Below are 11,995 nucleotides of genomic sequence, written 5' to 3' on the forward strand. Positions count from 1 at the left end.
TTAATAAGGGAAAATGCATGTTGCGCTCTAATAACAACAACCAAATACAATATTTCTACAGCTTAAAGCAAAATTTGAGAGAATGTTAACAATTAATTATAAACATCTTTCCACAGCTCATACAAGTTTCAGGCTGTAATAGACAGAATTTCAATGTATGTAATATTTTTTTCACTGAATCTATCATTCTCAATATGGCTGTTTTTGAAATACTTTACTTACTTACTTTTATAATTACAAACAACAGGGCACATCAAAGCACATACAAAACAAATAAAATACATAACGTATAAATTATATTATACATTTACAAAGCGTATAAATTATAAATATCATACAAACCTAAATCCGTAAATAAAATATGTAGATGTTCTTCATGTGAATTAAAGGCTGATACGTTCAGGCTGATGTATGACGGTGTGTGTCGTCAGACAAACGCGCTCTGTGATTGGTCGGGCTACTTCCTATTTCCTGACATCCATCCATACCGCACGTGAAGGTCAGCAATAGAGCCGTCAGGCTTTCTGAATTAGAAAGATTTTGCGCTTACGACCTCGTTTTAGCGAAACATGGACGGCCAGGGAGCGACAGCCGACCCTCAGCTTCAGCAGTTCATCGAGGTCGAGACTCAGAAACAAAGATTTCAGCAGCTGGTGCATCAAATGACGGAGGTCTGCTGGGTAAGTGCAGCTTTAAGCTAGCAGTGGAGCCCTGCAGTATGCTTTTTATATTGAAGCGATAACTTAGCTAGCCTGCCTGACACTGATCAAAACAAGCTGCATGTTCTTGTTTTACCAGCTGTGTTCATATTGCAGTGTACAGAGGTAAACATTTAGCCCCACGTCCGAACATTTAGCAACAGGACTCAGTCTGGATTTGGTCACATAACGTTCCTGAGGCGATAATGACAAATGTTCATTTTTATTTTTATTTTTACCAGCAGCAGGTTGTTATTCTCAGTTGTCTCTGTGATCCTACAGATGTCCTCTCTCTGTTTGGAACACTGTTTTGTGTGCGGAACCATTGTTAAAGTCCAATATTTCCCTCGACTGCAAAGGCCGCTACACCGACCCGCTGTGGCTAGTTAGCGTTAGCGCTGCGGACAAGAAGAGCAAAGTGGAGCATCAGTGTTTGGAGAAATGGGATTTAAATGTTGGTTTCGTCCGTGTCAAACATTTTATTTCACTGTTCTTAAAGTAAACCTCTGTGAGATGAAAAAGATGCCTCTGAGGAACCGGCCTGCTGCTGTAAAACGGTTAAAAAAGTCGGGCTTTAACTTCCCTCTGGCAGTTGTTACCTGATGACGACATAACTCAGATTGCTGAGGTCACAGCTGCGGCAAGGCCACGCCCAACTGACATGTAACCCCCTGGATGACGTTATTTCAAAGTGTGAGCATGTAAATAGTTTGAGATGTTTGGAAATCTGATTGATAACAACACTGTCACTAATGTCAGTTTGTTCAGGAAGCATCAAGCGTGTTTCCTCTGGTTAGGAAATTATAGAATGAAACGTTTGAAGGTCAAACCAATGAGATATAAAAGTCAAAATTATGAGAAGTTAAACATATGTTAAAATTGTGAGATAAAAGTTTAAACTATGAGATAAAAAAAGTTAAATGTAAAAATTATGAAGAAAACAAGACCATTTTGAGCTTTTGACTATTTTCCTCACAATTTTTAATGAGTTTTTAAATCTAGTAGATTAAACTATTTATCCCACAATTTAACATTTTTTGGAGGGGTCTCAGTTTTGACTGTTTTATTTCATAATCTTGAGTTTTTCAAAAAAGTCAATTTTAAAATTGTGAGATAAAAAGTTTGAACTACGAGATTTAAAAAGTCAGTAAATTAAAAGTCTAAATTATGAGGGGGGAAAAGGCAAAATTGTGAGAAAATTGCTTTTTCAAAAGGAAAAGTAACACGTTTTCACATATCTCTGTAATGCAAATCAACCACTTGTTGTCTCCCCTGACGTGTCTGTGCTGGATGTGGTGTACTACAGTTGCAGTTCCCCTAAACTGTTCTGTTTCTGTCTTCAGGAGAAATGTATGGACAAACCCGGGCCAAAGCTGGACTCAAGGACAGAAATGTGCTTCGTTAACTGTGTGGAGCGATTTATCGACACCAGCCAGTTCATCCTGAACAGACTGGAACAGACTCAGAGGAGCAGGGGTTCATTCTCTGAGAGCATGTCAGACTGAAAACCGTCCCTGAAATAACTGATGAGACACGTGGACTCAGCCCCGGGTCTGTGAGGACGCTGTTTCGGTCCTGACAGCAGACTGTATGTTGCTGAACAGTCCCTTCAACTGGAATAAGGAACATCATTAAGTGTTACTTTTGATACAAGTGCCTGAGATTAACACCATGTATGGACTCATGCAAAAGTCTAAGGTTTTATTCGTCCTCCACTTATCAGGTTGTGAGTGTTGCAAAGATCGTGGTTTGTCATGTGAAGCAACTTTATGTTGGTTTTGTCATGAAAGTCATGAAATTGTAGTCAGTTCAGTGTTGAGACTGATGTTGAAAGTGTTCACATCCACTGCTGTGACTAACAGTCCAAGTGCAGGAGGCTGCAGGAAGATGGAGGCACCTGAGATGTTCAGCTTGACGGCGAAAGAAGACTCCACTGCTACACTCTGCTGTAATTTAAGAGAACTAACAATGTTTTGACAGAAGAAGAGACACAAGGTTCTGGACTGTACATATGCAATAAACAAAATGCCAAATAAGTCTGCTGAAAAAGTAATGTTTTAATCAGCGTTATCAAACTGACAAAAAGTCACAGGTACATTTGAGACACGTCACAGGTTTTGGCACATGAATTAATTTATACAGAAAAAGAGCGATTCTTTGGTGCAGTTGATATATACAGTGCTGAGGTATTACAGAAACAGGAATGATGAAAACTGGTTCTTCAACAACAGTTGATTGAAATGTATTCAAAGCAATCACACACCATCTTTTAATGTGCAACGTGGAAGAATTTTAGTTGCAAGCATTCAAAAAAAATTACTAAAAATCATGAACAGAATATGAAGAATCCTTAGTTTTGACATCATGATGTTTATGTATTGTGCATCAGATACATCTACTGAAGACAAAATGCTAACAAGCTTGCAACAGCCCATTACATTCATCCATTCCTGCACCACCAACTCTCCTCTGAGTTCACAGTCTGGACCACTAGATGCACGGCTAATCGAGCTAACAAGCGGCTACAGTTAGCGGTTGCTCTGCTGATATGCTGCCCCCCTGTTTTGTTTTGAGCAGGATTTCAACAGGTGGCCAATTCTGACATTTGGCGCCATGGAACACTGGCTGTAAAGTTTTACATTTGTACAAAATATAAGGTTAAAAAGTGCAAAACTATACGGTTATTTTTCAGCAACAGAAGGCCCCACCTTAAAATGTTCAATGTTAAATCATTTTTTTTTTTTGTACACAGCAGTGCAGCTGACATTCACATTGATATAAGTATTACTGTAGCTCATTGTTCTGGGCTGCAACTAACATTCATTTTCATTGTCTATTAATCTGTTAATCATTTCTCGATTACTTGTTTGGTCTATAAAAATGTCAGAAAATGTTGATCAGTCTTTCCAAAAGCCCGAGATGACGTCCTCAAATATCTTCCTTAATTATCAAGACAGAAATATTTTACTTTACTGTCATGAGGAGCAAATAAATCAGATAAAAACTACATTTAAGAAGCTGGAATCATAGTCTTCTGACTTTTGTTTTCTCAAACAACAAACTCAAACATCATTAAAAAGGTTATGAAAATACAACATTGTTTAATCACTGCAGCTCTAATTCTGAAACATGTAACATCATGTACAAACCAGGAAAGTACCATTGCATCAAATCCAGTGTGCTGATAAGAACATTCTCACATTAGGCAACTCCAGTGCAAAATGTTTTGAGTAAGAGAGACTTGATATTTTAGTAAAGCTCTGATGTGAATTAAAGCTTCAGAACTGCATAAAGCATTTTTTTCACAAGGCTTCTGGTCCCCTTTAAGGCGCTCTCTGGTGCGTACCCCAGCCCCCCTTCGAGCTTCCCTCTCTGGGTAGCTTTGTCTCATCCTGTGCTTGAACTTCGTGGCTGGGAAGAGCCACGTAAGGCTGTTGCCCCCGTGGAAAGCCCTGAGGACCCTTCCTCAGGTAGAGTGGAAGGGAATCACAGCTGAATGTGATGTCCTTGAAGGCATGGAGGAGGAAGATCCCCAGAATGATAGTGAGGAACCCGCTAATTGTTCCCACTATTCCATCAGTGGTCATACTCAACCACTCCTTGAAGAGGATGGCCGAGCAGGCCATGACCGAGGTGGTGAAGAAGACGTAGTAGATAGGAGTGACTATGGAGGTGTTAAAGATGTCGAGGGCTTTGTTCAGGTAGCTGATTTGAACGCTGACGCAAATTATCAGGCAGACGACTAACGACCAGAAGAGGGGTTCCTTCAGCACTGCTGTACCGGCAAACAGCTGCTTAATGCCAATGCCCAGGCCCTTGACACAAGACACAGAGAGGGAGCCAATCACAGAGCAGATCAGGATGTAGACCAGCACATTCTTCTGTCCAAACCGCGGCGCCACAGCAAAGATAAGAACCAGGCTGCTCCCCACAACGCACACAGCAAACACAATGAAACCTAGCGGGAGCATTCGAGAAGGAGTTAGTACACTGAAAAAAAAAACAAAAAACATCCAGCCCTTCTCACAACATTGTTAATCATATCACAATCACTCTGACGTGGGGCTGGTCTGTACCTGGGTCTGTGAGCTTCTCAGCCATGGCGCTGAGAGAAGCAACCTCCTCTTCCTGTGGGGCGTGGATCACCATCACTGTGGAGCCCAGGACGCACAGCAGGCAGCCAATCTTCCCGTGTACGTTCAGCCTCTCATTCAGGAAGTACGAGGACAGCACAGCACTGAAACAAATGACACAGCCAATAAATGATAAACTACAACCAATAAACTATACACACTCAACAAAACCACAGCACATTAAAATGATAAATCTGGTGAGTCTATTTTAAGTGTGGGTCACAAGCTACTAATGAACAACTGACTGGTCACAAGACTGAAATATTGGATTTTGTTTTGACCACTCGGGGGCAACAGAAACAAGTTGTGAACACTGATCAGTGATCAGCTTTAAGAGTTCCACTGTGCAGGATGTTGGAGCTGGTGTGTAATAAATACTGACAGAAAATGGAAGCAGGATCAGAACAGACATAGCAACCTTGGGCTCTATAGAGGCTGTTTAATGTTGTTGTTACCTTTATTTAGGGCCTTTAAGATGATACAGTGAACTTGTTAGCAAACAGTTATTATTATTATTTACACATCTGGCTGTTACTGAACAACATTAAATGAGACTGAACCGAAACAGTAAAGTCAAGCCAGAATGATTAACAATGAGCTGGAGCACTTGAAAAAAGAATTCTCTGTAGGTTCATCTCTAAAAGTGACTCCTAAAACACTACACCTATACAATACCGAATAGTCCAGGAAGACAAATGTTTTCATTTCTTCTAAATAAATAAATAAAAATACTGAATACTTTCAAATCTTTTAGGCTGATAGATATCGTTTAAATGAAAATGTCTGGGGAGAAAAAAATTGCTCTTTTGTTGACTAACTCATCAAAAGTAACTGAAGTAAAGATACACAAGCCAAAAAGGTAAGAAACAACTTCCTCTTATAAGTATTACATCAAAACCTCAAAATATCCTACCACCACCAGTGCTCAGGGTGATTAATGGAAATGTCACCCAGTACAACAATCTGGCTCAATCGTGTGTTTTTAATGTTTTTTGGACAACAACAGAGGAATAAGCTACATTAGCCTCAAGCACAATAGTTGTAAGAGGGAACAATTCATATTTGCCTTGGTTTTTTTCTTCACTGACAATATTAATATTAGAGGAAATCACCAGACATCTGTGCTGAGAAGCTTAAGAGTATCTGTATCACACTAAGCAAATGTGTGATCAGTTGTGACAAGATCAGTGGTGTGAAAAACTGCTCAACAAAAAAACAGTTACCTTACAAGTACACTCAACGCTCCGAGAGGAGTCACCAGAGTGGCCGGCGCAAATGCATACGCGGCGAAGTTAGCGGCCTCTCCGGTTCCCACTGGAATATGAACATAAATTGCATCTGGTTAAAATGTAGAAATATTATTTTCTTCCAACCCACATGTGCAAATGTGCTCTTTAGTGGAATGTGCACTTCAAAGATAATGGTGTGGGTTCTGCCTCAGCGTCACCAACAAAATACCAAGCCCACAAGAGCCTTGTTTCAACCAGGGCAAACAAAGACCACAATGTTTCTTGCGCACAGCCGGCAAGCACTGTAACCAAGTGGAAAAAGAAAAAAAAAAAAACAGCTCACCATGCCACCCATTTTTCAGAAGGGAGACTAAAAATCAGTTACTTACTTGAAATGAGGCCTGCCCACCACAGCCATTCCTTCAGGTAGGCATACCCCCCCTGACCTGTGAGATACAGACAGAAAAGAGTCGAAGTTTAAAAATTATTGCTTTTGCATTTCAAATTCAAGGGTGATTAGCGTCTTTCACCAGGAACAACACTACAATTATCTGACAGCAATATTAAATAGTAAGTTTCAAAGTAAGCATTTTACATATAAAACAATGTGATGCATTGTTGTACACTAAATTCTACAATTCTACATGAAGTAAAAGTAAAGATATAGTGCTAAATAAATATGTTAATCAAGGAGTAATGGTCTAGACCTGCTCAATTTGGAAAGTGTTATCAGATGACTTTTGTTGTGAATTCGCACTGTACAAACAAATATTGACTGACTGATTAATATATTACTTTGGAAAAAGATAAAGTCACCTGTATGTAACTGATGTTGAATGTAGATAAGTATCAAAAGTTCAAGTATAAGTAAATCATACACATATTCACATGTATGTGTATTATGTTTACTATAAACTGATCCAATATTCAGCATATTTCCAATTTTCAGAATCAGGGTTATCAAAATTATCCAAAAAAAAAAATGTAAAAAATAGTAATATTTTCCTCCAAACATCCTAAATGTAGTGGTGTTATGGAACAAAGTAGGAAGTACAAGTACGTCAAGATTGCATTTAAGTACAATACTTGAGTAAATGTACTTAGTTACATTCCCATTAATCAAAAAAATAATGTCAGTTACAGTGACAGAACAGAAATTAAAGATTAATAAAGTTGTACTCATTATAAACTACAGTACCTGCTCGCGTGGACCCCTTGCTGGCCAATCGCAGCAGGCCTTTCTTCTTCAGGATGAAACTTGCGCCGATGAAAGCGCTCGAGCTCACCGCCAGAGAGAGACCGATGTAGAAGTCCGTACGGTTCACTTCCATCTGAAATAACCACAAAACGTCCTTCTTACGAAAGCTAAAATAAAAATAAATAAAATAAATAAAGATCTGCTTTGAGTTGAATCTTTCGGGAACTTTTCAGGAGTGAAGAAACGGGCGCCCCATGTCTGACATCACATGATAGGGTGACTCTCGCGACTACGACGAGGCTGGAACGAGCTTTTTTTAAACGGCTACAGGTGGCGACGAACGGAAGGTAACCACACCGCTCACTTAGACTGTGTGTATTTCAGTTTAAAGTACGATCAAAACGCCGCTTCACGATAAACTTTGTTAAATGTTTTTGCTTTCGCTGTCACGTCAACCCCATTCGTCAACGATGACTGACCTGAGGGGAGTGGCGCGTCTGATTGGCTGGCCGTCACCGCGGTACTTCCGTATAGAATCCTCGCACTCTGATAGGCGGTTGGTGTCCGGAAGAAGCGTTAACCCTTTATAGTAATAATTCCTGCCAATTCCAAGGAGCATTTTAACAAGGACAACTCTAACGTCTTCCAGTAATTCTCCGGTTGGCGACAGGTTAATCTCTCATTGACCAAAATATACATTTGCGTGTAATCCTTGGAATTTCTGTCACAACACACGGCGGTACTTCCGGAGTAAGTCTGATTGGCGGTTGGTGTGCTGCGATTTGATTGGACGAGTCAATGGTGTTTTTCTGGAAACCGGAAGAAGCGCTAACCTTGACGTGCGAGTAGTGAAACACATGCGCTGCTTTTTGAGGGAAAAAAAGCTTGACATTTAATAATTCCTGCCAATTTCATTGAGCGCATTAACAAGAACAACTTTAATGTCCTCCAGTAATTCTCCGGTAGGAGTTGAACTGTAACGCTTACATGTTTTTGTGCTTAAACGCCGTCTTCTAAGCTAGCTTAATTAGTGGCTAGCACGTACCACATAAATACTGCACCCCATGGGGTAGTTTAATATCGCCTGCTGTCCAGTCATGAGGAGCCCTTTTCTGTTCGTCACCAGGAGCTGTAAGACTGTTCACAGTCTGAAACAGACCCAGTTTGTCTCACCAGTTTCAGCTCTGGAGAGACATCAGAGAGTCGTGTTTAGATACTCGAGCACACGTTCCTGCGACGACAACAAGAACTACTACATCACAACTCCCATCTTCTATGTGAACGCTTCTCCGCATTTAGGACACTTGTATTCAGCTGTCATAGCTGACTGCTTTCACAGGTACAAGCTTCTTCAGGGCTTCAACTCAAAGTTTGCGACAGGTAAATCTTCCATTGACCAAACTCTACATGTGTGTAATCCTTCTTGCTTTTGGTTGCATGTCATGTCCACAATCTAGGAACGTCTGTCACAAGACAAGCCTCCACATTATGGTCATACTGGGAATCTGTACACAGAAAATTAATTGGCAGCTACTTTAATTATTAATTATAAAGCAAAAATGCCATTTTTTAATTGTTATTTTTAGCATTTAGCCTCTCAAATATGGCAATTTACTGCTCTTTCTGTTTTGTATCAAGCCACATGAAGATATGATTTTGAGCTTTGGGAAATTTTGATGTGCACTATCTTTAGATTTTCATGACATTTCATTGCCTAAAAGATGAGTCGATTTATCAAGCAAATAACAAAAGAAAAATACACTCTGTTATCTTGCTTTTCAGGTACTGACGAACATGGCATGAAGATCCAGCAAGCTGCAGACATTGCCGGAAAAGACCCCCTGACCTTCTGCTCTGATGTGTCGGAGAGATTCAAGCATCTCTTCAGCAGCTGCAACGTGTCATTCACAGACTACATCAGAACCACCGAGCGCAGACACTGTGAGGCCGTGAAGCATTTCTGGTCAGTGCTCTGGAACAAAGGGCTCATCTACAAGGGGAGTTATGAAGGCTGGTACTCCACACAAGATGAAAGCTTCCTCACGCCGTTGCAGGTGGGAGACGCTTTGGACTCATCTGGGAGGGAGATCAAAGTATCGCTGGAGAGCGGACACAAGGTAAGAGCAAAACTGGGATCATAGCAGGTGTCAGTCGATATGAAAGTGTAAACTTTAAATGAGCACTCCACTCATTTAACACATAACATCTTAACATAGTTAACATCTTAACATCTGTTAAGTGTGTGGGAGCTTTTGTAAGTTTGAATCCATCAACAATACCTCTTGTCATTTTTCCTTTTTTTGCAGGTTGAGTGGATGAAAGAGGAGAATTACATGTTCCGTCTGTCTGCATTTCGGTCTCAGCTGCTCGAGTGGCACAGAGGAAATCCCCGGGCCATACAGCCCGAGCGTTTCCACCAGGCTGTTCTCCAGTGGCTGCAGGAGGACCTTCCGGACCTCTCTGTCTCCCGCCAGAGAAACCGCCTTCAGTGGGGCATCCCAGTCCCCGGTGACGCTGAACAAACCATCTACGTTTGGCTAGATGCTCTGGTGAACTACCTCACAGTTGCCGGCTATCCAGATAAACATGACCAGTGGTGGAACGTGGCCCACCACATTGTTGGAAAGGACATCTTAAAATTTCATGCCATCTACTGGCCATCGTTTCTCCTCGGGGCCGGACTGCCGCTGCCACAGACGATACATGTGCACTCACACTGGACAGTAGGGGGGAAGAAGATGTCTAAAAGTTTGGGGAATGTGGTGGATCCTCTTGAACGCTCACAGATGTTCACAACTGATGGAATGAGGTACTTTCTCTTGCGTCAGGGCGTCCCAGACTCAGATTGTGATTACACAGATGACAAAGTTATTAAGGTGCTCAACGCAGAGCTCGCAGATTCTCTGGGTGGTCTGCTGAACCGCTGCACAGCTCCAGCTCTTAACCCAGCTCAGGTGTACCCCTCTTTCTGCCCCCAGTCCTTCCCACGGGAACAGGGAGGCAGGGCTGTGGTTGAAGACTACCACATGTTGGATGCTGTGCAACATCTCCCTGCTGTGGTGGCGCAGCACTATGAGAGCATGCAGGTGTACAAAGCTCTGGAGGCCATCAGTGCCTGTGTGAGGCAAACCAACGGGTTTGTTCATCGCCACGCGCCTTGGAAGCTGGACAGGACGGACAGCAAAGACCAGCGCTGGCTAGACACCATCATCCATGTCTCCCTTGAATGCCTCAGGATATATGGCACACTACTACAGCCAGTAGTGCCAGAGATTTCTAACAAGCTGCTGTCCAGACTGGGGGTGCAACAAGGCAGGAGGAGCTGGGCTGATGTGAACTTCCTGCCAAGGTATCAGGGAGCAGACTGTCCCTTTGAAGGAAGAGCGCTGGGATCGGACTCTGGGGTGCTTTTTAGTCGTTTGGAGAGTCCGAATGTAGATCAACAAAAAGCAAAGAAAAACAAAAAGGCATCAAAACTGAAATGAGGAACTGTTTTATGTTTGCTGTAACTGATTCAACCAATAAAGAAAGAAAACTCTATCTTCTGTGAGGGGTTCATCATCTTCAGGGTGGGACAACATGTATCTTTAACAGTCTTATTGGTGAGTTAGAATTTGGAAATTTCACACATTAAGCCTTTTTTACATTGGACATTTTGACTTGTCATAGCAGATAAAGTCCAGGTGAAGTTGAGGGCTGCAAAAAACTTTATTTTAATTGCCAGTTAGTCTGTAGATTATTGTTTAGTCTACAAAAAGTCTGAAAATTGTGTTTCACAAAGCCAAATTTGACTGAAATGTCTTTTTTTTTCTCTCCCACAATCCAAAGATTCAGTTTACTGTCATAGGGAAGTAAAGAGACCAGGAGATATTCACATCTGAGAAGCCTGAGTCTTCATATTTTTATCTATATTTACCAAGTATTTCTGAAGCAAGATCGTGAGTGAAAAGCAAATGTCTTACTTACGCGTGGAACTGAAATCCTGCCATTATTAGTTTATTACACCTGTGTTTTTTTTAATACTGTGGCATGTCAAACTGTCTGCTGTAACAAAACAATAAAAGATTATTCCAAACGTAACTTCACTGAATGTCAAACTGAGCCAAAGGACAAATGAAGTGAAGAAAAAAACCTGTATAGGAAAACAGGCCGTTATCTTGTTTTGAATTTAATAGACACACATTTCATGAAGTGCAGCACAGTGGATTTGTTGCTGTAAAATAAAATGCTGGAAAGAGACACATCTTGACATTAGCACTGTAAAGGACATCCAATTACCAAAAGGCCTTTTTTTTTAAAATATAAGACATCTTGACATATCACAGTAGCAGAATCACAGGTTTAATAATACGACCAATCATGGCTGACATCATATGGCTGTTTCAGCGTCCTTGTGTTGTACGTGCCGACTCACTAGTCAAAGTCATATCTATTGGCTTTATGAAATAAATTCAATGCATACTGAGGAAATTATAATAAATCCTCCAGAATATTCTCTACACGAGACACCCTGCCTGACGATGTGAGGAGCTGCAGCCCTGTCAGCACTTTGAAAATCCAACTTAGAAAGTCTGTCAAAACACGCTCAGCTCTGCACTCACTGATTTTAATAGTCTTATGTCTTTCTTTTATGTGACAAGCAGTTGTATGCTTTTGTGTTGCCTTGTGTACAACGCTGTTTGTGTTTACTTTAATGTAAAAAAAATGACAGTACATCAAATGGGAACATTGGTGTGA

At 41.1% G+C, this 11,995-nt stretch overlaps 3 protein-coding genes across 4 annotated transcripts; 2 read left to right on the top strand and 1 right to left on the bottom strand.

The window, feature by feature from the left end:
- The first annotated feature begins 430 nt into the window (after positions 1-430).
- Positions 431-2,734, top strand: timm8a (translocase of inner mitochondrial membrane 8 homolog A (yeast)). Its single transcript, XM_037076079.1, has 2 exons — positions 431-680; positions 2,042-2,734. Exons 1-2 carry the CDS (start codon positions 570-572, stop codon positions 2,201-2,203), a joined length of 273 nt encoding a protein of 90 aa, XP_036931974.1. The 5' UTR covers positions 431-569; the 3' UTR covers positions 2,204-2,734.
- Position 2,735: 1 nt separating this feature from the next.
- On the bottom strand, positions 2,736-7,904 carry zgc:101583 (uncharacterized protein LOC494104 homolog). Its single transcript, XM_037076078.1, has 6 exons — positions 7,738-7,904; positions 7,259-7,391; positions 6,450-6,506; positions 6,055-6,145; positions 4,775-4,935; positions 2,736-4,656 (listed from the first exon to the last, which is right to left on the bottom strand). Exons 2-6 carry the CDS (start codon positions 7,389-7,391, stop codon positions 4,022-4,024), a joined length of 1,077 nt encoding a protein of 358 aa, XP_036931973.1. The 5' UTR covers positions 7,738-7,904; the 3' UTR covers positions 2,736-4,021.
- A 151-nt stretch (positions 7,905-8,055) lies between these two features.
- mars2 (methionyl-tRNA synthetase 2, mitochondrial) lies at positions 8,056-10,825 on the top strand. Of its 2 annotated transcripts, XM_037076077.1 has the most exons (4): positions 8,056-8,220; positions 8,385-8,638; positions 9,041-9,375; positions 9,565-10,825. In XM_037076077.1, the coding sequence occupies exons 3-4, from the start codon at positions 9,058-9,060 to the stop codon at positions 10,741-10,743; spliced, it is 1,497 nt and encodes a 498-aa protein (XP_036931972.1). In that variant the 5' UTR covers positions 8,056-8,220; positions 8,385-8,638; positions 9,041-9,057; the 3' UTR covers positions 10,744-10,825. The 2 variants fall into 2 exon arrangements, with proteins under 2 accessions (XP_036931972.1, XP_036931971.1); XM_037076076.1 differs by having other exon boundaries at positions 8,056-8,638.
- Positions 10,826-11,995: the final 1,170 nt, after the last annotated feature.

This window comes from Acanthopagrus latus, chromosome 18, assembly GCF_904848185.1.
Source record: "Acanthopagrus latus isolate v.2019 chromosome 18, fAcaLat1.1, whole genome shotgun sequence".
In the NCBI taxonomy this organism is placed as follows: Eukaryota; Metazoa; Chordata; class Actinopteri; order Spariformes; family Sparidae; genus Acanthopagrus; species Acanthopagrus latus.